Raw genomic sequence first — 25,767 nt, 5'->3', positions numbered from 1 at the left:
TTAATTTGCATTTTATAGAATTTCCTATAAATGAAATCATATATTATGTACCTTTTTTTAGTTCAGTTTCTCTCACTCGGTCTATTATTTTCATATGTATCAAGATTGGTGACTGGCTCCGTAGTTGATGATTTTCGTAACCGAGCAGTAGTCCATTCCATACCAAAGTCTACAATTTGTTACCCACTGACCTGTTGTTGGAGATAGAGACTGTTCCCAGTTTAGGGTTATTACAAATAACATCCATCAACATGTATACTTATAGGCTCTCCTTTTTATTGAGTGAACAGCTAGAAATGAAATGACTGGACCCTATGGTGAAAGTATATTTAACTCTTGAGCTGAAAACTGTTTTCCAGAGCAGTTGTATCACGTAGCATTGGTACCAGCAGCATATGAGGATTTTAGTAGCTGTCTATCCTCATCAACATTTTAACACCTTATCAATATTTTAGCTGTAGACTTTCTAATAGGTGTGCACTGGTACCTAATTGTTCTGATTTATATTTCTCCAGTGACTAATGATATTGGCCATCTTTTCATGTGCTTTTTACCAAACACACACACACAAAATGTGTGTACATTTTCTTTGATAAAGTGTCTATTCAAATCTTTTGTTTGCTTTTTTCCCCACAAATGTGTACATCTTCCTACTGCCGGAGCCATGCTAATCTACTCTGTATTGTTCATATTTTAGCATATGTCACACCAAAGCAAACGTTATTATTCTAAATTGAGTTGTTGTATCCCTATTGAGTTTTGAGAGTTCTCTATGTATTCTGAATACAAGTTCTTTATTAGATGTGTGGTTTGCAAATATTTTCTCCCCATGTTTGGTCTCTGTCTTCATTTCTTTAACAATGTTGTTCAAAGGCCTAAAGTTCTTAATTTTGGTGATATTCTGTATATCAACTATTTCTTTGATGTTTTGGGGGCTTTGGTGTTATATCTAAGAAAACTCTACCTCAAAATCAAAAATATTTTCTCTCACATTTTCTTTTTTGGTGTTTTATTTAGGCCTATGAACTATCTTGAGTTTCTTTTTGTATATGGCGAAAACTATGGATCAAGATTTTTTTAAATAAAGGGATACTCAATAAATAAATAAATAAATAAATAAATAAATAAATAAATACTCCATTATTCCAAACACAATATAAGAATTCTATCTTTTCTTCATGCAATTGACTTTGCATCTTTTTTGGTATCAGTTGACCATATGTGCATGTCTACTTCTGTAATTTCAATTATGTTCCATTAATCTGTCTATCCTTACACCATGATCGCACTGTATGGACTACTGTAATTTACTATAAGTCCTAAAGTCAGATAGTCTTTATCATCCAACTTTATTCATTCTTTTTCAAGTTGTTTTTGTCTATTTGGATAATTTATATATTTTTTAAAGGACTTATTTATTTATTTTAGAGAGAGGAGAGAGAGCATGAGCATGCAAGCAGGAGGAAGAGCACAGGAAGAGAGAGGATCTCGAGCAGACTTGACACCAAGAGTGGAGACTGACTCACCACCCTGATATCATGACCCTGAGGTCATGACCTGAGTGGAAACCAGCTCACCTGACTGGGCCACCCAGGCACCTCTTGGGTGATTTATATTTCTATATGTACCTCAGAATGAGCTTCTCTGTTTCTACTCCCCAAAAAAATCCTGCTGGTATTTTGACTGAGACTGCATAAAATTTATAATCCAACTTGACTTCTTTTTTTTAATTTTTTTAATTTTTTTCCAACTCGACTTCTCAACATTATTTTGTGTTCCATTTCATAAATGCAGTGTATCTCTCCATTTATTTAAGCTTCTTTTGAAATCTTTCATCAGCGTTTTCAGATATTCAATGTATAGGCCTTGTATATATTTTTCAGATTTAAGTACTTTATCTTTTAATGCTATTGTAAATGGTATTTCTTTAAATTTAAATTTCCAATCTTATGCTGTTAATATAGATGACAAAATTAATTTTAGTATATTCATCTGGTACTCTGCAATGCATTAACTTCACTTAGAAGTTCCACTTTTTTATTTTCCAATCTGGATGGGTTTCATTTACTTTTTTTGCCCTACTGACCTATCTAGAATCTATCTGAACCACCATACAATGATCAATAGAAGTGGTGAGAGTGAACATGCTTGCCTTCTTGAAGATCTTAGGGGGAAACATATATACACATAACCAAGTAAGAATAAATTACATAGCCCATTGCCCCAGAATATGAAAAATAAATACGTTCTGTTATGTAATCACAGTACAATTATCAGCTTTGTAAATTTAAATTGCTATAATACTTGGATCTATTTTAGCATCAATATTCCAATTTTGTTAGTTGGTCTAGAAACGTCATTTACACCATTTCCCCCCTGTATTAGAGTATCCAATCTGAGGCCAGATATTGTGCTATCTGCTATTTCTCTTTAGTTTCCTTTAATCTTGAACATCCCTAACAATCTTTCTTTTATGATACTGACATTTTGAAGAGTAAAGACCTCATTTTTAAGTCCCATGTTCCTCTCTTATGTTCATCTGATGTTTCCTCATGATTAGGTTGACGTTATGCACTCTCAGCTGGAATATTGCACAGCTGCACTGTATCTTTCTAAGTTCACTTTTGGAGACATATGATATCCATCTATCCTTCATTGGTGATGTTAGTTTTGATCACCTCATTAAAGTAGTGCTGAAATCTCCACTGTACAATTATGGACTTCTCTCCCTTGAAATTAATAATTAGTCTGTGGGGAGACTCTGTGAGATAATGTAAATATCCACTCCTAATAAACATTTCTTTTTTAAATTTGTCATACCTTCATGATTTTGCCTAATTCCATGTAGACATAATGTTTTTCAAATGATTATTTGCCAAATTTTACATTCACTCCACATTGATCAGTTGGTCATCAGTGTTTACTATAAGGAAGAGGTCTCCTTTCTTTAATTATACATTCCTCCACTTATAAATGTGGACCCCTGAATTCCCATTCATTTAGTGGATTACAATTCGTTAAGGTGTATAATTATTTTAGTACTGAAATTGTCCCAGATCTGGCCAGTAATGCCCCTTCAAATTGCAGTTGTGTCCTTATGACATGTTCCCATCACTCTTTTTGTGGTACTTCCTTACTTCCTGGCATAACAAGGAACACCAGGACCATCTTACTGTGTCCAGCCCTGGTATCAGATTCTTCAAGGTGCTTTCATTCACTTTAGGGAAGAGTGGTAACAGAAAAATCGTGGGCATCAGATGGGTTCATTGCTCCTGGGGTGTCATTTCTTCTTGATCTTTCCTTGGACAGAGCTAAGAAAAATGAAAGCACAGTAATATAAAATCTCAGAGGGAGCATATTGATTTCCGAAAATTCATGTGTTTCAAGTGCAAGCAGGATGTGTTCTTTTCCAGTTCTCTTTCTCAGGAATCATACCATAATCCAGAAAAAAAAAGAAAAGAAAAGTAAGTGATGCCACCTTTAACAAGTTTTTGTATAAGCCATTGTCTTTGTGCCCTGCAATAGCATATGAGGTACATGGATGCTATATTTTGAAAAAAATAAGTAAATATATACATTACATTAAATGCAATGTGTGCATGTTTTCCTAATTGTATGACTACGACTGAATATAAGGGAAAGCCTGAACTTAACCCACAACTTTTTTTTTCACATTCTTCATTTGAATTTTGGTAGGAAGTGTACTCATTACACAGGATTATTTATTAACTAAATGATGGATAGAGATTCAACAGTAATAATCAAATTAAAGGTGTAAAATAAAATCAAATTTACCCAACTACTTGTTTTCTTATATCTCTTCCTCCTGTCTTCAATTCCACTCCTAAGCCAGCCAACACTCTGGCTCCTACTTCACAGACTTGGTCAAATACTTTTTCCATCTCAAAATCTCACTCCCATTAGTTTCTTTTCCAAGTTATGTCATATGTTAGCTTCACATTCTTTCCTCTCCCTTCTCAGATCTCACTTTAACATATCAAGACTTATTGATCACATAAGTCTAAAAATTGGATTGCAGTAAGTTGGTCATTTTGTGGTGAATTAATATCAATATAATATGATTTATCAGATCATTTTAATAATTGAAACAATGACAGGAAAAACACCTACAGGATTATAGTCTAACAGCAGCAGTATAATATTAGATATTTGGTTTTAAAATAAAATACTTTTGAAATCTTATTTTCTTATGTTAATATTTCATAATCTAAATCCTATCTCCTACATTTTACTCTTTTATTCAGTTAGGAAATGATTACTATAGTCATATGTATCTTCTGTTAGCAGAATTTCAAAAAAAGCATTACACTAAGATATGAGCTGGGAATATTATGACTGAGACAAAAGAAATTCGAGACACAATATAACAAATAAGGAATAAGACGTTCCTATTAAATTCTTTTACATTTTTGTAGTTATTGTTTTTTTGTTTTATTTTGTTAGTGTGAACATAATTTTGCTATTTTGGTATGAAAGAGACAGTTCTATTTAATAATATATGGGAGCTCCTCATCAGCATACTTGCATTAAGCATAGAGAGTGAGTGTAGTGCTCTAACGATGCCAGATGCTCTACTCTCCCGCAACATTAGCTCATGGTCTAAAGAGAATTGTAACATGTGGCAGATTCAGAAAAGAGATGGATTCCAAATCCTTAGCAAGAGTTCTGAAAAATGCCGATAATATTTTGGCAAGGAAAAATCGATATACATGGTCTTGGCTACAGTCCGAAGCTTGGCCTGGTTCCATCCTTTTTCTTCACCTACATTCCAACTTTGTTTCAGAATGGTTACCACGGCGGGTCTGAGAGGAGGGACAAACAGAAACCCTCCAAATCTGGCTACGAAGCTGTGAAGGGTCACCCAGCCTCACCTACAGGTGACTCTGGTCACCGAGCCAGATCTAGGCAGGTCGACTTTTGAAAATTCTTGCTTCTTTATCCTTGAAAGGCAAGAGCAGATAAAACAAATTGATCAAAGTTAAAGGAGGTAAAGGGGAAGCTGATCATTTGGTGGTTTGGGACTGTTTTAGAAATCTGGAAATATTAGAAGTATTTTGGATCCCAGAAACTTTAAATAGGTAGTTTTACAAAAATCAAGAACATGTATTTAACACAATGATGATGATCTGTGCAACTTGACTGCCCAAAGGTTGGTGCTTCCTGAACATGGAGCCGTTTTAATAGCAATTTGGAAGAAAATATAAATTATAAATACAGCTAGCTTGGAATTACTTTATTAAACACTCATCATGCCAACATGATGTCTGAGGTTCCCCCATTCATTTCCATCCACGGAGTCACTCTCAGTCTCTTAGTGAACACCAGGCAGGGTGAACCACGGCCTGGCCCGAGAGCTTTCACTAAAGTAGAGTAAGTTTATCAAACAAACAATCTGTGTATGTTCACAATAATTGCCTCTCATCTGACTGCAAAGGAGAACAATCTTGTGAGTTGTTTAGCAGATATTAATTTGGTGTCTGCTATGGCCTATTGGGTTACTGAAACAACACAGTGGCTTCAAGATAATTTTTTAAAAATTTTCCATTGGATTTTAGATGTGTTTTTATTATCCAATTAAAAAACCTTTAAAATAAGAAAATTTATTGCCATGGATAATCTAAACTTGTCTTCTTTTATTTATTTTTCTTCTTCCTCTTCTTCTGTGAAATATAGAATAAAGTCTAACTCCCTCTCCGCCTCACCCATTCATTCAATCCAATGTTTTTTTCAACTCTTATTTTCAACAAATACCCAATGCATACTATAAGCCAGGGGCCTTGCTAAATTCCAGGGACGTAGGCGTGAGCAAAACAAAGCCGTGACTACCTTCTTGGTACTCAGACCCCAGGAGAGGACACACGAGCATTGAAAGCCACTTGGAGAGAGAGCAGGTGCTCAGTAGGTACTCGGCAGGAAAAGCCGGCCCTTCTGGGTTTCAGGGAAGCTTCCCAGGGCAGGACCGTCTGACAGTGAAGAACCAACAGGAATGAGTCTGGTCCCATGGGCAGTTGGGAGAGAGTGTGAAGCTGTGAAGGTCCGGGGCCAAGGAGAGGGGAGGGTGAGGCACTGGCTTCAGAAGGTCCGAGAAGACTGGAACGTGCAGCCCTAAGGCCCAGTGAAGTGACAGGAAGCGAGGTGGTTCTCCCGAAGGGTAGGCTTTCCTTCCAGGAGTGGTGAGATGTTGTCGGCAGATTATGCTGCGGAATGGCAAGAGCCAACCTGGGTTTTAGAATAATTTCTCAAGAGATGGCGTAAGGAATAAACGTAAAAAGAAGAAAGACTGGAAACAGGGCTGGAAAGTGGGAAGGTGCTGCCCAAATCCAGGTGGGCTGGGATGGCTCGGCGCTCTCCCTGGGCCAGAGAGGTGGGCCCTCGGGAAGGAGGTCAGAGGTCAGTAAAGTGCGGGGCTTGTTTCCTCATCCACTAATTTTACGAATATCTATTGTGGATCTATCATGTCTGGGACTTGGCACTTGAGTACGAGGTGCCAGCACCCAGGGCAAGAACAACAGAGACGGAAGCCCTTGTCTTCACAGGACGTAGGTGCAGCTGTCGTGACAATAACAGACACATAAACAAACCACGTATCAGAGGCTCACACGTGCTCAGAACAAATGGTGCAGGAGAAAGAAGGCCAAGGGTTGAGAAGGTGCGAGATTTTCCAGGAGGTAATGGGGGCAAGACTCGCGGGGGTGAGGCTGGAGCAAAGGTCTGAGATGCTGGAGGAGCAGCCGGTGCAGATGCTGGGGGAGCGACCGGGGGAGGCACTGGCGGGCCAGAAGGCTGAGGACAGGAGTGCGCCGTGGACGCCTGCGTGTGTCGGGGGTCAAGGCCATAGCACACACGAGATGGAGGAGGAGGAGGAAGGAACTCAGGATAAAGAGACTTGGGCTACTCTAGAAAACAGACATTTAGCTACAACTGGTTCTCAAGGGCATCACGACATGCCCTGGCTCCTCTCACGGGACACGAACTTGTGCTGGTAAACATCACGGACGATTCTGCGGAGCGGCCCTGCTTCGGGCCTAAGGGCTTTTGTAGAGATTTGTTTGCTCCAATTCGAATGCTTTGAGGATATTGGGATCACGATTTGGAAAATCAGAAAAACGGATCTGCTTTTGGATTTCTTGCTCTTGTCTCTTCTCCTTTCTACAGAATCTCATCAACAGGCTGTTGCCTCGTGCCGCCCGAATGCAGCTCTGCTTCTTACCGAGGACACGGAAGAGGTGTTAGGGAAGTTCCTTGGTTCCCAGGACCTATCGTTGTCCAATTTCGTGTTTGTAAGACTAATCTGGCTGTTGAAGAAGTTAGAGGAGGCACCATGTTCAATCTTCTCCGGATAGTGTAGGGGAGGGAGAAGGGTTGAAGGGTCCTGACGGAACAGGCCAAGGCTGGGCTCTACACCCAACTGCATGAACCCCTTTGTGCGAGATTGCTGGGAGACACGAGGCATCACTGTCTGCCCCACTTCCTCCGGAAAACCCACCTTGAGACCTAGAGAGGGAATTGCGTGCCCCCCAAATGTCTCGGCACCTCCTTTGCCGGAGCATGTATCCCTCTGAGCTGGAATTGCTTCTTGTCAGCCCTGGAGACCAGGCCGCAGTCCCCTGAGGACGGCCAGCACCAAGCCTTGCGCCCAGCAAAGGCTCAGCTCAATAAACACACGTTTAATTTATGAACGAGGGCACCGGCCAATTCAAGACCCGCACGTCCACGGTAGGACCAACTAAAACCTACCGGCTTTTTCTTTTTCCACATCGATGACGACTCCTGCGCAGCCATGGTTGTCTGCACCACAGTCCGGGCAGCTCTAAAGGAGGCCTCTGCGTTAGCCTCTTACGCGACTTGGCCGTGCTGGCTTCAGCCGCCTCACTGGACTCTGGGCTCTGTAGTTTAATCCCAGTGCTATCATGCAACCCGGAGCTTTTATCACCACCAATTGATAAGAATTTCTGCTATGTCTACTGATGACTATTTTATAGGAATATCAACCAAACCTCTTTCCTATTTCCCATCTCAGTATCACCCCATGAAGACGTTGAAGACGACGACAAAGTACAGTGTGAGAGACTCTGCCAAGATTCACTGACACGAACTCTGTAGCGTCGGGAAGAAAAGCAGCATCTCTAAATAGCCCCAAACAGGCAGTGTGGTTGCAAGGCATTAAGGGATTTACGTCTTGTCCTTTTGTAAGCATCTTCACTCTTGTCTACACCAATACGGGCTACGTTGCTGTTAGGGCGCTTGCAGGCGTGAGCGAAGCATTTGATTAGAAATGCTTGAGGAATGCATGCGTGCCAACCCTCGAGCCTTCTATAGGACGCGTGCAGCAGACTCAACGGCGGGGCCTGAAAAACAAACCAACGTGACAGCCAGATGACGACTGCCTGCCATAGCCCAGCGGAGCCGTCACGAAGGGACGAACCACCCCCCTCTGAATCATGCACAAGAGCACCCCCAGTATTTATTAAGTCGTCGACACTATTTTTACGAACCCTACATCTTCTGATGCGGATTTCTTTGATCTTTTGGTGTAAGAAGCGTTATGGGTGGAATGAGAAAGTCAGCTTCTTTCTTCCCTTCTCTATGCTTATTTCCCGGAACTATTCCCAGTGGGAAAAAAAGGAGATGTCACCTACCCAGTAGTGAGAGATTCTTAGCTTGTTGCCTCATTCTGAAGCATCCCATTCAAAATTAGAACAACAAATAATCAGTTTACTCAAAACAAAAAAGAACTCAAGAATAATAAAAATAAATAATAACAGAATGGATTATTCCAGCGTCATGTATAATTCTCTATTTCAAAGCACAAACATTTCTAGCGTGACCTTAAGATGGGGTCTGTGCCTCAGCTCTAGAGAGGGTTTAAGTAGCTTAACAGCTGAGGAAACACTTCATGTTGAACACACACACACACACACACACACAACAGATTTGCTTCTCTTTTTCTAAAGTTTATTTGTTTTTTGTAGTCATCTCTACACACGATGTGGGGCTTGAACTCATGACCCCGAGATCAAGAATCACATGTTCTTCCAGCTGAGCCAGCAGGTGCCCCCAAACCTGTTTGGTTCTCGTTTCCTGTATTTTACAATAATGTGCTATTGGGGGGGGAAAAGATGCTGTTTGGTTAACTCCAGAGAACAGTTGCATCTGTGTGTGCAGGACCCGCTTGGAAAACAGAAACTCGTCTATAAATATAAAATATATTATGAGAGAAAGGAGCATATTTGAATAAATAATTGAAACTTCTTTTAAATTGGGGACAAAAAGCAAACCATATGATTTTTTTTAAGAAAATTGTTGAATGTTTAAGCCAGAATAAACTCTAGTCAAGTTACGTTTAACTTTGTCGTTTCATAAATGAATTTATGCTGAGTGGCTGAATGATTCGTTCGGTATTAGATTATTACCTCCGTAAGGCCAAGGGTTGTACATTACTTTTCTGTGTTTATCCTAACAAACTCAGGGCAGCATTATGCTTCTTGAATAGACAATTGGTATTTGGGCAGCACAATTAACTAAGCAAATGGAAAGTGCTGGAAAGTTAGTCACCACTATCTACCTAGAGGCACTTACATGAGTTGCTAGAAAGTAATCTGGAGGCGAAGATGTAGAAAATGAGCAGTGTCCTTGAAAATCCCAATCTATAGACTGAGAGGAAATGGCACATCTGTCAAATGATTAAAGTATAAAAATGAAATAAAATAATAAAATTGGAATTTGGTGAGCTGCTTTAATTTATTTAACTGCTAATCCACAGATTCTCCTGGTTTAACTGTTTTTTATGTGTTCTTCGGTTGCTTCTTGTCACTCAATAAACACAAACAACAAACTACGAATTTGTCTAAAGAAAAATTTTCTTTGGAGAAATTGAAAGTTAACCAAACTCTTTCTTGAAAATATGATAAAGAGAGAAAGTGATAAAGAGAAGGTCAAGTTGAGAAATGCTGGAAAAGTCTAGGGAATACTGTTGAGGAGAAAACCCTATGATCCTCTGGAAATACTTGTCTCAGTATGTCATTTCGGGACAGCTCCTGCCACATATGTAAGTTTTGTTGGAAACTGTGCTCGTTTCTGCACGGTCAGGATGGGATCATCTTGTGCAGTTTACAACGTGGACAGGGCCTGGGGGAGGGAAAGCCTAATTTTTCACTTTCTGGTTTTGCTTGGCTAATCCTAGCTTAATACTGACTACAACAAAACCTGGACTGGCCAACAGACTCTGAGAAAAACAAAAATGGGATAAAACTATATAATTTAGTAGAGGAATGAGGTTCTACTCACAGACCACTCGTCGCACAGACCTCTGCGTTCCAAAGTGTCTTCAGGCCACCTCCCCCCAAGACATGAGATTTAAAAAAACTCTTACATTGACTTTCAGATTCCACAGCATACTGAGAGTTGTCTATCTTTAGTCTTTTCTTTTTACTAACACAATTTTCACTCAACTTATTTATTCCTTTTTTAAAAAATGTATTTATTTATTCATGAGAGACCCAGAGAGAGAGGCAGAGACACAGGCAGAGGGAGAAGCAGGCTTCCCACGGGGAACCCGATGAAGGACTCGATCCCAGGACCCCGGGGTCACGCCCTGAGCCGAAGGCAGACGCTCAACCACTGAGCCACCCAAGCATCCCATAAATTGTTTATTCCTATTTATTTATCAGAAATTGCAGCAAATTGTTTTCAGTAGTCTAAAAACATTAAGCTTACCCTTAATGGCTTCACCAATGGATACATTCAATATATTTCAATTATGCAATTGAGGGAAAAAAAACTAAACTAAAAAAAAAAAAACTAAACTAAATAGAGTTACATGAAATATTTCATTGAAGATGAAAATGCTCATTTAAATATAAGGCTTCTAATCTGTTTAAAAGAATGTGATGCTATGAAACTCAACATAATTGAATACGTATAGGGATTAAAGGGATGCGTTCTAGAACCCGACTTCCCAGGTGTGAATCTTGGCTCTGCCGTTCACTACCCATGTGATCTTTAGCAGGCCAATGTGCTCATAATTGCTATTATTGTTGTTGTTGTTAAGAAACGCTTTGTTTGTGGTTTTAATGGACAATCATCCACGATTACTTTTCCTCCCAATACCCTTCTTCATACTAACAAAATCAAAACATGTAAACCCACTTCATAATTCATTCATTAAACAGATATTTACTGAGCACCTTACATGCCAGGAGCTTCATCAGGAATTAGGTATTTAATATTTTTCAGATTTTATTACAAGATGATTGAAGCTCTCTGCCTAATGCATTTTGGGGCTAAGTGCTTAAACGCACAGTCAACAATTTCTGAAAATGGTTTAATTGTGGGAGACTCTCTTCCTCTTCTTCACTCAACCCCGTTCCTTGCCTTTATCTATGCTAACTAGCATTTATGGGCCAAGCTTTTTCTTGCAAGGCTTTAAAAAAAATAATCTGTTGGACAGTGATCCAAAGTAAACAGTTCAAAGGAGATAGGCTTTGGGAAAATGTTAATAAACTTGCCTCAGGCAAATTACTGGAGTTTTCTTGCATTTCTTTCATTTGGTAGGGATTTTACTTGGGATTAACAAAAAGAAATGAAGAAAAATGTCACCAGATTTTACAGATGGATACTTTTATTCTAAAGTGATGATTTTCTTATAGAACTACTTCAAGACTGAGAATTGAGACACCTTTGATTTAAACAGATTAGAAGCTTTATATTCAAATGAGCATTTTCATCTTCAATGAAATATTTCATGTAACTCTATTTAATTTAGTTTTTTTTAGTTTAGTTTTTTCCTTTGATTTAAATTCACTATGAAAAAAATAAAAAAATTAATAAAAAATTTAAAAAATAAATTCATATTATGTAAATTAGACTAGAAAACAATAAAATTACGAAAAGCTGAGAATCACTGGTACGGGAGTAGATTCTCAGCCCCTCCTCAGTCTGTAGGCCCCACTGAGAGCCGCCCTTGGAGGCTGCGTGCTAGGTGGCAGAGAAGCGGTCACCACCAGAATGGGTACGACCCTTCCCCATGGAGCTTAGCCCTGCGTGAAGCACAAAATAACCCTGAGTGGTCGAGTAAATTGCCATAATAAAGAAATGCCTAGCTGCATGCACGCGTGGATACCAGACAAGAAATTGAGCAGTCTGGGAATGTGGCCATTCAAGATGGCTCGTACTTGGCCATCCTTTCTCTAAGTCTTCTGACTTCTTTACCCCAGAGTCATGATGACCATGTTCCCCCAGTTCTAAGCTGTTGAAAAGAGAAAATGGGAAGTGTTGCCTTTGTCTGTTTTAGCTAACAAGGAGATCAGTGTAGTGCTGGGAAGAGCAAGAAGAGGACAGCTGACACTGGGAGGGGTCCACGGGGGTGCTCGAGGGGCTGCCATGAGGGCTGCTGTCTCCTGCAGGTCACTCGTCACCCTTTCTTCTTGTGAACAGCCAGGAAGGACTTTGCTAACTAGCATTGGCTGCATCATTAACAATTTGGTGAAGTTCCAAAATCCACAGCCCCTAAGAAATTTTCCTGGATCTCCTACTTGGAGAAACACTGTAAGCATCTTACAGCACACTAAATCAGAAAGGTTGGCCTGGAAAACCATTTATGTAATTTCTCTGCTTTTGTTTTGGGGAATCTTCCAAAAGAAGTGTCTAGGGAATCAGATATAATTTTGTGCAGGGTATGCTAACGTGGCTTCAACAATGATTTTACTTTTCTTGTAATTTTGCACTCGACATCATTTTTTCCAGTGGTGTGTCATGCTGTCCCAATTGACTGGCCATATTTTGCTCTGTTGTTTGCTATAGCAAAAAGTGCAGATACAAAATTACCATTTTTCAACATGATGTTGATTTCAGTCAAATCTCCCAAGATGCCTCCTCTCCCCTCTTTCCCCCTATTAAATCTACATGATTTCAAAGAGTCCATCCGTTCTTGATTATATTTTGAATGGGAAATAATGACTCTTTGGTATTTAAAAACAATCCAGGAGTCTTAATTTCACGATGGACTTCTTCTTAATTAGCTAGTCATCCTACCTAGCGAACATATTCCATTCTTTTTCCTCCTTTCCCCAGCATAAAAGTATGTTGCTTACACCTCTTCACCTTGGAAGATGGGGAGAAACATGCAATTTCACACACTCCTACCCAGTTTGATCACGTACTGCTTCCAGCTACTAACCTTTAGCTGCTGGCTTCCCATTGCCCGTCACACCCTCCTTGAAGTTTTAAGAGCTACTGCATCGGTTCACGCCACTCAAGACTGATACAACCCTGATGCGGAATCTGGGTCAAAGAAGCTTCCTCCTTTGAGAAGCTCACCTTGCCCCCAACAGCCAAAACCTGGATTCCAATTCCCACACACAGAGGACCTCGTGAGAGCACCGCTACCTGACCCCAATGTCTTCCCCAGCACGCTCAGCTCGCCAGCCTGGTTTCCACCCTGCTCCATGACATTGAAACCAACAGAGCAAACAAGAGAGAGCAAAGTATTGAGCATTTGTCTTACAGAGTGTGTGGAGTGTTTGTGTTTATGGAGGTGAAGGGAAATTTCAGTATTTTGATTTGATAGGTTACACTTTTTTTCCCTTTTTAGAATTGCAATTGCAAGGAAACAGAAAAGGGAAGTAAAAGAGCTCACACAAAAAAAGTGCAAGAACTCCCTTTTTAAGTATTTTGTTCTCATGATACTCATTTATATGCCTTTTTTTTTTTTTTGGTTTGCTTTTAAGTCTCCCCCCCTAACAAAACACGTTAAAACTGTGATGTATTTCTTGTCCAATTATTTAAATTCATTGAGAAATGAACTTTTGGCTTTTTCTGTCATTCTCTCTTACAATCCTGGGTAAATTACCTGAGTTTCTTTCCATTGTACAAGTTATTCTTTCTTTTTTTCTTTTTCTTTTTTTTTGGAGATCTGTCTCTTACTTGTGATACTTGTGGTAAACACAGAGTTTGGCTGCTTTCAATTTGTTTGCTAACCACTTTTATTGTTTATTTTTTCTTATTCTAGAAATAAATTCATAACATCTGGAAGTTTTAAAAATCCATTATAAATCCAGAGACTTCCTTTGCTGGAAAGAGTGACCTTTCTTCTTTCAGAGTGATAGAAATACTGGGAGTTATTAACTTATTGAAAATTACATGAATTCTAAAGAATACTAAGGAAATAGATCACTTCGTATGTAGTTTGTGTGTTGTAAATCACATGCCACTTGATATTTATTAATCACCTCCTATATGGAAGGCCCTGTGACAACTACTATGGGGTATAAAAAGATGAATAAACCTGAATCTTACCCTAGGGTAGCTTTCTCTTTAGTATGAGATATAAATATCTGTAAATCCAACTAAGAGCCATGAGAAAGGTAAGGAAAGTTAGGGGAGGAGGAATGTATTTTGCCAGGGAATATCAGAGAGATTCGCCACATTAGGTAATCTGTGGGTTGAGTCTTAAAAATGGGGGAGAGAAAGATCACATAGAGATGTATATATAGGTAGAAGAAGGACCGTTTCAGACAGAATGGCAACACAAGAAAAGGCATAGAACCAAAAAATATAGGTTAGATATTAGAAAAAGAGCTGTTGGATTTAAGAAGATAGTGCCTAAGTCAGGATGAACTGCATATTGGAAATTATCTAAGAGAGTATCAGGGAGGAGATGGGGAAATGGAAAGTGTGGATGGATGGACATGAAAGAATAGAAATAAAGTGATATTAATCTATTCAGCAGCAGCCAAAGTTGGGTGTTTGCATAATCAAGCTGGCATAATTTTTATGTGGAAACTTTCTACTTGGAGTGGTTATTGTCATTAGTCAGATGTTTTGACTTAATCACATCATGAAATGCATCTGACATCTGTAAAATGGTGAAGGGTAGAAGCGAATTCTTGCTGTGGGTCCCGTACATTTTAAGAAACGTCTATATTATTAAACACCTAATTTTTTTTCCACACTTTTGCTTATTTTTTTCCATAAGTTTAAATCCTTAAGGGATTCACCACCATACAGATTCTGTGTCCAATGGCCTTAGCAGGAGATTGCTTCAGAATTTGGCATGAACCATGCCTCTGTGTCCGCTGGCACAGCTCCACAGGTTACTTTGGTTCTGTTTGGTTGGCCACCAGGAGTCACTGTGTGTCCTTTGTATGCATAAGACCATTTATTGCCCAAACAGAAGTCCGTTTTATCTCAGACACAAGCACCTTCGCCTTAAGAGGAGCTGTACGTTCCCTCTGGTTCTGGAGACTCCCCTGAAGCCAGCAATAATGGGCGCAGACCGCACTCTTCCAGACATACTTGCATTTTAGAAATCTTGTCCCCAGCAGGCCTTCATTGGCCCCAATATGGCAGAAAGAGAATGCCTAATATTTTGAGCGCTCCATTCCAACTCCATAATTTTTTTTTCACATTTACCAATACCTATTGTGATCAAGGGACTGTTCTTGCTTTTATGCATGACTTTAAAAAGAAGCTGAAAAAAATAAAAATAAATAAAAATAAATAAAAAGAAGCTGAGGTAAAACAAAAAATAAGAATGCCCTATAAACAGGAATAAAATAAATACATACATAAGAATAAATATAAAGCAAAGCTGTTAAAATGGACATTGCCACATGAAAGCTAAGATTCCAGAGGGTGACAGTTGGATCCCTGGAAACAAAAGGAGCCCATTTGCCATAGCCACCTTCCACCAAGAATTTTTTTAAAGATTTTAGTTATTTATTTGAGACGCAGAGAGAGAAAGAGTGCACGAGGAGGGGAGGGAAAGAAGGAGAGAGAGAAGCAGACTCCCCACTGAGTGCAGAGCTTGACCCCAAGATCATTAACTGATTGAGCCATCCAGGAGCTCCCACCAAGTGTTTGTTTAATGTTGGTATTGTTTCATAGACCAATAGCATACCTAAATACAGAGCTTTTTTCAACTTGATTTAATGTACAGACAAAAATAAAGACTTCAGGCAATTAAGACAGTATCTTTTGCACGAACAATAATACTAACCTGAAGACAGGTTGGTTATATAAAGTAATAGTCACAATAAGCTAAACATGGAAAGGCCACATTTTCATTTATTTTTGGAGAGGAAGGCAGATGGCTCTAAATTTCTGTGTCCTAAACAATTATTCGAATTAAAAGACCTTAAATCTGGACAAGTCCCTACCGTTGAATATCTGGATATAAAAATTTTGCCAGGAATTAAAGTCAGTATCCGTTTGAAACCTGTAAATCCAGTGAGTTTGGCGTTGGCCTAACTAACGCTTCTATCTGTAGATGGTGATTTGGACCTTCTTTTTATCTGCAGACAGAATTGGCTATGTTTGAAAAGCTATTGCAGCTGTGTTGGATATTGCTGAAAATTCCAAAGTATGACTCAGATGACAAATTATATTTGATATAGAGTCTAGTGGGATTTGCAGAAGAGAGTTTCAATCCTGAGAATGATTAAGTTAACTGAAGACCCAACAGGGAACTCCTAAACTCCCGCAAGATGTTGCATCCAGCTCTCTGTGTCACCTTAGTGGTAAAATTCATAAAGTAAAATCGCACTGTTCTGGGATGAGTCAGTGTGTTAGGTAATGAGACGCATTTCAGTTTTCTATGAATTTTCAAATATAATTATAATAATAATTATGATGGCAAATGAATCATCACTGAAACATAAGTATATAAAGATGTCATTCAAGAGGACATACTGACAATACTTCAGAAACTTTCAGTTTAAACACATATATTAAGGCAGTTTCCAGGAAATTGTACTTGCACAAATTTTTGTCGATCTTTAAAGTATACATATATGTATATATATTTTTTTAAAGTGTATATATATATTTAAAAGCACACATATATTTAAAAGTATGTGTATATACATATACACATGCGCACCTATATATACATATAAACATACACATAGACGTGCATATAAACATACTCACAAATATGTGAATTCTCCTACATGCCCTGGGATTGGACTCCATCATCATTTATAAATTAGTGAGTATTTACTAACAATAAATAAATAAATTACAGCAATACTGGAAATTACATAAGGATTAATGGCAAACCAAAAATCAGAAGAATGGTTTTTTTTTTAATTAGCCATTAACCCTACAACTTTATTCTTCTCTTTTCTCCACCATTTTACAAAACCCCATTAGAAGACATTCAAAATACAGTGCCAAATTTGTGTTCACCCAATTCTTAACTTGCATAAAAATATCTTTACCACAATCAGTGACTAATCCAAGTGGAAAACATCTGAAAAAAAAATTGGAAAGCGTGCCATTTAATTCCAATCCCAATGAGTAATTTGGAGAGTAATGTAACCTCTTTGAACTTGGGGTAATTTTCAGCTGAAAAATACAAGGAAAGAAAAGCAGAACCTCAGTCATACCAGCAAAGGGTATAAAAAGGATGGATAGGAATAAAGAAAAAGAATGGATGGGATTAGAGATATGTCTCCAAAATGAGTACATAGTAGCACATTTCGTTTCACTAAATGTTGAGGAAGTGTGAGTCTTGTCCGAAAGTAAAATTTCTGGGCCGGAAAGAAGTCATTTTCAATATGTTCTGTAGGAACAAAAATAAGAGGACAATTAATTCTACCTTGTGGACTAAGAGGAAATTGAAAAAGGGGTCTTGAAGCATTGGTCACAGTAAACCAGGCAAATACTTGCCCGTCAAGGCCACTCCCAATGCCATCGCCTCAGTCTTGGGGTCTTGGGTCTCTCTACAGCTGGATGTGCCCAAGTTCTTTAACTACAACTGACACGTTTTCAGTCATATTTCTAGCTCAACTACACACACAGTGGTATTTGTCTAAATTCTTTTTAAGGGGAACCCAACCCTTCAAGTGCGGTTTCACACACGTGAACTGTGTGAACCGGCCCACCCCTCACGAAGAGCGAAGAGAACCTGCGTTGTGTTGCGCAGTCCTACGTAAGTCACCCTCTTTTAGGCTGCAATTCTGCTGTGGACTCAGTATATTTTTAAATGACTCTTAGCCATAGAGACATTTTGAAGGAGCTTATGGTGATTTGAAAACATATAGAAAACGTCCATAGAAAATGATGCATCTCCTTGGCCTAAAAGAGGAAAATTACACGTAGGAGAGTGAGACTTATCCTCCGTGGGTGTCTCCTGATGGAGACTTGATTTTCTCATCGCTGTTGTAGAGAGCACTGCTGACATTCACTGGCCTACTGAGTTCATCACAGCTGTGCTTAGGCATCCTCCAAGCTGTGCTTTCCGCTGAATTGGAAAAAATGGGAATTTGGGGTTGATAGTTTGCCACACCCTCGTTTTGCCTTGTCGTTCCAGTCACTCTCTTTGTTAAGGAAGAGCCAGATTAATCAGTGCTCTTGCTGGTGCAGGTGTTTAGATTTGTGTTAAAGCCCCAAATGCAATCCAGAGAGCAAATGACAGGTCTGTGTGGGCTGGTTAGTGTCCGGGCAGCCGGGGTGTATAGGAAGGAACAACAAAACACAGCAGCGACTGTACATGCCCTGCCCGAGCAAGAGCATAAAAGGAATTATTTTTAAAAATAATATATCTAATTTTTCACACTGCAGAAAGATTCTGATGAAGAAACTCAACAAATTTCAAGTTTTATTGACTGTCCCAAACAATAAGGTAATACATAGAGATAGCTGGATTTTTTTTTTTTTTTATGCACGTGTCAAAGACCCTGGGGGAAAAGTCGATCATATTTCTGGATTCGTTTGAACACAAGATTTTTTAGTTGTTTTTTTTTTGTTTATTTGTTTTTAGGTATAGCGTGGAAGGCAGAAAGATGTAGGTAAGAGTGTCTTTCCCCAACAGCTCCACTACGAGCCAATAAAACAGCTTATTTTCATGACTATTCAGTAGTTACTTTTTTTTTTTTCCCACCAAGTGATGACTCTCCAATCTAAAATCAGAAGACTCATGAGAGATTGTTCCAACGGATTCTCTCGTCCTGTCATCAGAGGACGTCATCTACATTGGGACATCCTAGTGCTTCCGTGGCCGAGCCTAGGAGGCAAGTTAGCCACCGTGCATCCTCGCGGTGCAGATACACGTACCTGGGAGCGTACGTGCAACGTGTGAACTAGGTAAACAGTGGTAACACGAACCGAGAGAGAGACAGAGACAGAGAGAGAGAGAGAGAGAGGAACGCAAGTGTCAAGGATGGTCTTGAACCAGGTCTCAGAGAAGTGGCCTCCACGAACTGCGGTGAGGTGCGGAGCATGATCTGTACCTGCACACGCAGAAACGGGCACCGTTAAGGTGGAAAAAGCAAAATAAATGAAAGTGGCTTTGGCTAGATGGCATCGACTAGAACTGAGGATCCCAGGTGGAGCACGCGGATGACCCGCGGATTGACGCTCAAGGTGTGAAGGGTTATCGTGCTCACGACAAACCCCTTGACGCTGTGGAGCAGCGTGTTTGACTGACAGACGGTGTTTGTCCCTCTTTCAAACATGACCCAGAAATTACTCCTCAGATCCGGGGCCCACACTGCAAAACCACGTGAATGGGCTTGGGGATCATACCTGAGAACATCTGGACTTGCAAGAGTTCACCTAATCCTTACACCAAAGCAGATACAGTGAGGACTCGCCCTGGTTCTCTCCATGTGATAAGCCCTCTCCCTCCCTGTTTCTTACAAAGTCAGAACATGAAAAAACTCCATTTTTCTCCAAAAACGCTCTGTTCTGGCTTTCACGAGCAGCATAAAAGCTTGAGCTCTCACAAGAAACCGCTCTCTGGCCGGCTAATGAAATCTGCGCGGCGGCCGCACGGCTATTGATAAGGACCTGGGTGGTTAGACGCCCTCGGCAGGGTGCTCAGCTCACATGCTCGGGCGCTGGACATTTGCCTGAACCTGCCCTTCTCGCACCCAGACTGGGTGGACGGGAAGGCACAAAGGCTCTTCTTTCGACTAATCTCTCCCAGTTTCCTATTTAAATTGAGTCTGGGGCGGGGGGGTTCTGGCAAAACCCCAATACAAAGAGCTTGTAGGAAGATAAGATCTGCAGAGTGGCTGTGCCCCAGGAAGGGGCCGAGCGGCTCTTCCAGAGCAGCCCCGGCCGAGTGGGGGGGTGAGGGGCCCCCGTCTGGGCCCAGCCCGGCGCACGCAGGGCTTCCTGACCCGCAGCTTCGGGTCGTACAAACACGCATGGGAGCGAACCCCGCCACCAACTTGCACACAAGCAGCTGCACACGAGCTGCAGATGTGCTCTTTCCTTCCTTTGTGGGCTGTGTCTTCTATAAGGGAGAGAGACGTATTAATCATTTCTTTTACTGCTAAGGGGATGGGTGCTGCTCTCATATTTCAGAAAGGGGCTGGAAAGTGAGAGAAGCCAAACTTTTTCCTATTTAAGGCCGAAGCGAAGGAATCTCAGTGGCTGAGTTTTATGACGGGCCCGGTGCTGCAGGGCAGGGAACATCTGATGGTGCTACTTTGAGCTGCTGCTCTCCCCTCCTCGCTGCACAAAGAGTCTCATGTCTCACATTTAGACATGACGAGCTTTGTGCAAAAGGGGACCTGGTTGCTTCTCGCTCTGCTTCAGCCCGCTGTCATCTCGGCACAGCAGCAAGGTGAGTAGGCTGCTCTCAGGAGACTTCGCGGGGTTTTGTCTTTACTTCTTGCAAGCAGGAGGAAAGGGGAGACCGGCCTCCGAGAGGTAGTCGCCCCGGTCGCTCCCACGGCCCGGGCCCGGCCGCTCCTCCTCTAAGCAGCTGCTTGGAACGAAGACTGGCATTTTTGTGTTTCAGGGTTTTCTGGTCGTTTAAGATAAAGATGTTCTTGTGTTGACTCGTTTGCGTGTCAGCGGCACTGGAAGCCTTCTCCGTGGCCTCTGCAGAGCCCCGTCCCCACGGCTGACCCTGCGGCCGGGCCATCCGGAGGCCGCGGGTGGGGCCCGAGGGTCCGTGGGTCCCCGCGCAGCCGAGGCCACAGGACCGCCCCCCGGTGGGGTCTCGGGGGGCTCCCCAGGGCCGCAGGCAGCAGACGTCCTGAGTGCATTTTACACGGCCCCGAAGTGCTAAGACTGCCTGCCGGCTCCTGGCCCGGGGTCCCCGTGTGTCCTCGGCCCGCTGTGAGGGTCTGGGCTTGGACACGTGCTGTCCACTTTAACCGCATTTGCATTAATGAAGAGAATATTTTAAAAAAACGTTTTTGCCAGGATTGTTGGACTTTCCTGCAAACGAGGTAAGAGGCGCCGGCACCGCCGGGCGGGCAGGGGTTCGCAGCCCCCCGGTGACTGGGGCCAAGGGCTCCCCCGCCGCCCTCCCCAGCCTCCCGGCGTCATCATTTGATGATGTGACGCTATGTCTTTTCACTCATATGTTTCTCATAGTCACGAAAACACCGGTCACGCTGCCGAACAGACTTTCATAGAAATAACCCTTTAATGTTAAAGGTATCGGAAGAAACCGTGACACAGCAGCTCCTGTGTGCCCAGGGCCCAAAATGTTTACATTCACGTCGAGGTTTTGCAAACATGGGCCTGACAATGGCTTTTGTGTTTCAAGTAAAGCCTTTGATGTTATCGAGGGTCACGTATGGCAGGGGACAGGACAGGACGGGGGACCCAGTGACGTTGCTTCAGTCACAAGCAGCCCGTGGCCACGAGAGGAGAGAAACACCCACACCGCCTGTTCCCCGAGCTCCTCTGCCCCCTTCCTGTCCCCTCCTTCTCAATTCTCCGCCCCTTCGGCTCTTTGGAACCTCCTCCTCCTCTTCATTCCTTCCCCCGCCCCCCCATCACCCCCATGACCCCCCTGTCACCCAAGGGTCCTCCTTGTGCCTCCATCTCTTTTCTTCCCTCCTTCCCCTCCTCGCCTCCTCCCACCTTCCTCCCCTGGAGCCCTTCCCTCCCCCATTTCCCTCTCCTGGGCCTTCCCATCCGTCGGCCCCAGACACTACACCCCCGTCCTCGGCTACGGACCAAATGCATCCTGCACACCCCCAGCTCAATGAAGACATTTACCTTTTTTAAAGCTCTTAATTTCTCCTGATTTCTGGGAGGGGTGCAGAGGGGAGGGGGATCCGAGCTGCCATTTATTGGAAAGACTACAAACCTTTGGTGTTTAGTTCAAAAGACTGACAAAGTATTAGTAGTTGCCCAGTGGTTACCATCTTCTATAAGAAGCACTCTGGCTATGTCTTCTTGATCCGACTTTAGAGGGGAAAAAGGTGTTTAATGCCTTTACTGTTGGTGCATCACATAAGCTCTTTTTAACTTTTGTCTTTAGCTGCAGAAAATAATACATAGTCATGAAGTTTTGCTGCTGCATGTGTGTGCTTTTAAGCTCAAAAGAGGTTGACAAGGATTTTGTTGAGGTTTTTATTTTGTTTGTCATGAAAAAAAAAAAAAGCTTGAGTATTTTAAGATAGCACATCCTGTGTTTCCTGCAAATTTTACAAGAAAATTCTGTTGGTGGATTAGCTTTGGGAGGTTCCAGAAGGTGGACGGACAGACACTGACAGCTGTCGAATACGGGTTCTGGGTTCTTATCAATGCCCTGAGGGTCCCCGGGGAGAAATAGCAGAGCCCTAAGGAGTCCTGACCTCGGGGCTGGTCGTGCAAGTTTTCTGGAGCTTAAAACATTGTCCTCACAAAGAATTTTGGTCCTTTCACAAGTTTCTGAGAGTTCTATTTAATTCATGTGTTTTATTCCACCAATGGAGAGATGTGGTCTGTTTTATATTTCCTGTAGTTTATAAACATGCCAAGTCTAAGCACAGAGCCTCTCCGCCTAGCGGCCGGCGGAGTTGCCGTGTGCAGGACCGGTGCCAACCCAAATGTCACACAGCTGGACCCCATGCTTAGGAAGGAGATTTAAAAGTATTACATGTGTGAATTCTAGGTATTAAATACCACGTTCCTGAGGAAATAAGTGCATTACTGATAAAGTGTTGCCCAACACACACAAGCACATGGTAACAATATTCAAAGACTTTGGGGATGAACTTGAATGTTAACGTCCATTTTCAAAATTCCACAGGTAATGATTCCACATCTAATGTGTCACTATTTCTCTGGTATTTGTCAAGTTTTTGATGTTAGTCCTTGTTTGGTGTTAGTATTGTAGCCACTGCCTGCTAGACAGATGCATAAATGAATAGATGGCTATTGTTAAGTAATATTGCTTCGTTATGGGCAAAGAGAGCAACTCTATTTTTTTTTAATTTTTTTATAAACTCTATTTTTAATTAAAAGTGTTGTAATGATTTTGCTTATATTTTACTCTCCTGATAATTTCACCGTGATAATTTCACTGTGGGCCTTTGATTGTTTTGAATCACAAAATAAATGGGCTTCACAGAACCTGTTCCCTATTACAGGTTATGAGAGTCTATTTTCCACTACGTTTAAGGACACAGTTAGTAATCCGTCAGGTTTTCTGGTTTGTGTTGCCCCCAGAATTAAAAATAGCCAATGCAGAAAATATAGCATAAAGTCACTAGAAACAGTTGTCCCTTTAAGAGGAGAGAATGTATAATTGCTCATGTATTTCCGTGTCGTCATCCCACACCGGTTCGGGGCTTTAGTTGAGATAATACAACCCGGAAGTGATGGCGTAAGACCAGGACCAGAATTCTGTTGAATCCTAAGTATTTAGAGAACACAAAACATACATTCAGTCTCCAGGATCTGACTTTTCTCACTCTTGTAACTGTCCTTGAAAAGGAACACTAAAACCTTGTCTTTTGTCCTAGAAAGTACATCAGCAAATGCATTTCTAAAGGTGAAAAAGGTAGATTTTTGTCTGTGTAACACTCAACTTTGAATTGGTAAATAAATCTATTCTTGAAACAAGAGAAACCAAGGTTCAGTTATGAGCTAACCAGAGATTATCTTCATTTCTGTAAAAATACACATTTTAAGTAAATAAAGTATTGATACAAGACTTTGTGTTTTTCATTCATAATATCTCGCATTTCTTACCACCCACAGACTATTCCCCATCAGACGGTCTGATGTCCTATGTAGGTAAATAGATATTCTGATTAAATTCTGGACTTAAACATCTCACTTTCGTGAGCGGAAAGCGTGAAGCCGCTGAAACAATTCTGGGAGAGAAGGAGAGACGTGATCGTGAGCCTTGGACGGATTCAGCCTCTGGGTTGATTGTCTGATCCAAAGGCTTATGTTTTCCAGGAGTGGAGAGGAAGGGAAGGAAAAGTCCGTGTTTCAGCCCGGAGTCCTGGCAGGGCCTCGAGCGGTCACCCGGACAACAGTGCCATCTACTGACCTCATGGCTCCCGGGGGGGACGCGGGCGAGCCCAGGCCCCCGACGCCCAGGCTTTCACTCCGTAACATCAAGCGAGATCCCCTCCTTGAAGTCATTAGGAGTGGATTGCCTAAGAGTTAAGGCTTTAAAGATGAAAGATGTTATTGCCTTTGCTGGACATGAAGAACATTTGTAAAGTTTCCAGGTCTGCAATAACTTTCTGGAAACGTCTCAGTGGACTGTTTCTTGTAAAGCAGTTTTCCCTGGAAAAAAAGCTCAGTCCCATTGCTTTCCACACTCAAAAAAAAAAAAAAAAAAAAAGGAAAGAAAAGAAAGAAAGAAAGAAAGAAAGAAAGAAAGAAAAAAGAAAGAAAAGAAAAAGAAGAAGAAGGTAGGGAGGTGTAGTGTAAAAAAAAAAAAAAAATCCAGAGTTTTCAAAGGGGGAAACTTAGCCTGTTTCATATCAAAATGACAACGGAAAAAATGAGATAGCTACTCTTCCACAAATCACTTGTTAACTGCAGTTTGGGGAGTTACACTAACCGCTGGAAGGTCTGTCTGTGCCTAATGAAAACACAGCAGAAGTGGATTCCTTTCAGATTAACTAATAAAACCCTTGTGTTTTCCATGACTGAGGTCAAGAACTGCCATTTAAAATTGGAAGTTAATGAACAAAATGAGAAGTTCAAAGAAGAGGGCAAAAATTAGAATGGCCAAACGATGTAAGAGTCAAAGAGCAAGGAGCCGGGACCTATTAAAAGTTACATTTGCTCTGAGAACTTGCTAGGAGAGCTCCAGTCCCTCTGAGGCCAGCCCCGAAGCCGTGGGGCAGGGAGGCCAGGGGCGTCCGTGTCCCTCAAGCTAAGTCAGAGAAATACCCCCTTGAAACTACGGCATGCTCCTAACGTCCAGACTGAGCAGGGAGGCTTGTGGTGAAGCCAGAGGCCCCCGCATCCCTGCAGGTGAGGGCTGGGATCTGGGCGCTGCACCTCCGGCCTCCCTGTGCATCGCCGGGGGACTGGGCTCCCCTGAACCTGCTAAGGTGCCTGCGGAGGGTCCCCACACACCTCGTCCTGGAGGTGGTCCGGATGCCAGTAGGACGGCTTTGGGGACGCAGCTGCTTTCCAGAAGGTCAGGGGACCATAAACCACAGAACTGCACCCCACATGCTATCTTCTTGCTTTGAGACCAGACTGAAAAAACAATCTGTAGGCCACTGTCATCCCTTAAAAAAAAAAAAAAAAAAAAAAAAAACACTGTCTTCTTAGACTCTGATTTGAAGCTTGCAGGGCCCAGAAGCCGTCGTGGGGGAGAGCTCCGAAGCTGGATGTCCCAGCCCTCCGGGGCCTCGAGCTGCAGAGGATGCCCGAGCCGCGGCTAAGGGTGTCGGGGCAGAGACGGGCCGAAGTTGCCCCCCTACCGTGTAAACCTGGGGAAAGTTTTCCAACCTGCCTCCAATGCCCCGTGTGTAAAGTGAAGATGATGACAGCACCCAGCCACTGCAAGGCAGGCCGAGGACAGGAGGTGCC

At 41.8% G+C, this 25,767-nt stretch overlaps 1 protein-coding gene and 1 non-coding gene across 2 annotated transcripts in view; one reads left to right on the top strand and one right to left on the bottom strand.

The window, feature by feature from the left end:
* Positions 1–607: 607 nt before the first annotated feature.
* On the bottom strand, positions 608–719 carry LOC144305009 (U6 spliceosomal RNA). The gene has a single exon (XR_013372041.1). It is a non-coding gene; the product is annotated as a U6 spliceosomal RNA (small nuclear RNA).
* A 19,514-nt stretch (positions 720–20,233) lies between these two features.
* The window catches only part of COL3A1 (collagen type III alpha 1 chain), a 37,475-nt gene continuing 31,941 nt past the window's right edge, over positions 20,234–25,767 (top strand). Inside the window, exon 1 of the mRNA XM_077883271.1 lies at positions 20,234–20,596. Within this exon, the coding sequence (XP_077739397.1) occupies positions 20,518–20,596 (79 nt within the window). The 5' untranslated portion in view covers positions 20,234–20,517. The remainder of the gene's footprint in view (positions 20,597–25,767) is intronic.

Source organism: Canis aureus, chromosome 34, assembly GCF_053574225.1.
Source record: "Canis aureus isolate CA01 chromosome 34, VMU_Caureus_v.1.0, whole genome shotgun sequence".
Taxonomy (NCBI): Eukaryota; Metazoa; Chordata; class Mammalia; order Carnivora; family Canidae; genus Canis; species Canis aureus.
This window is presented reverse-complemented; position numbering and strand designations above follow the sequence as displayed.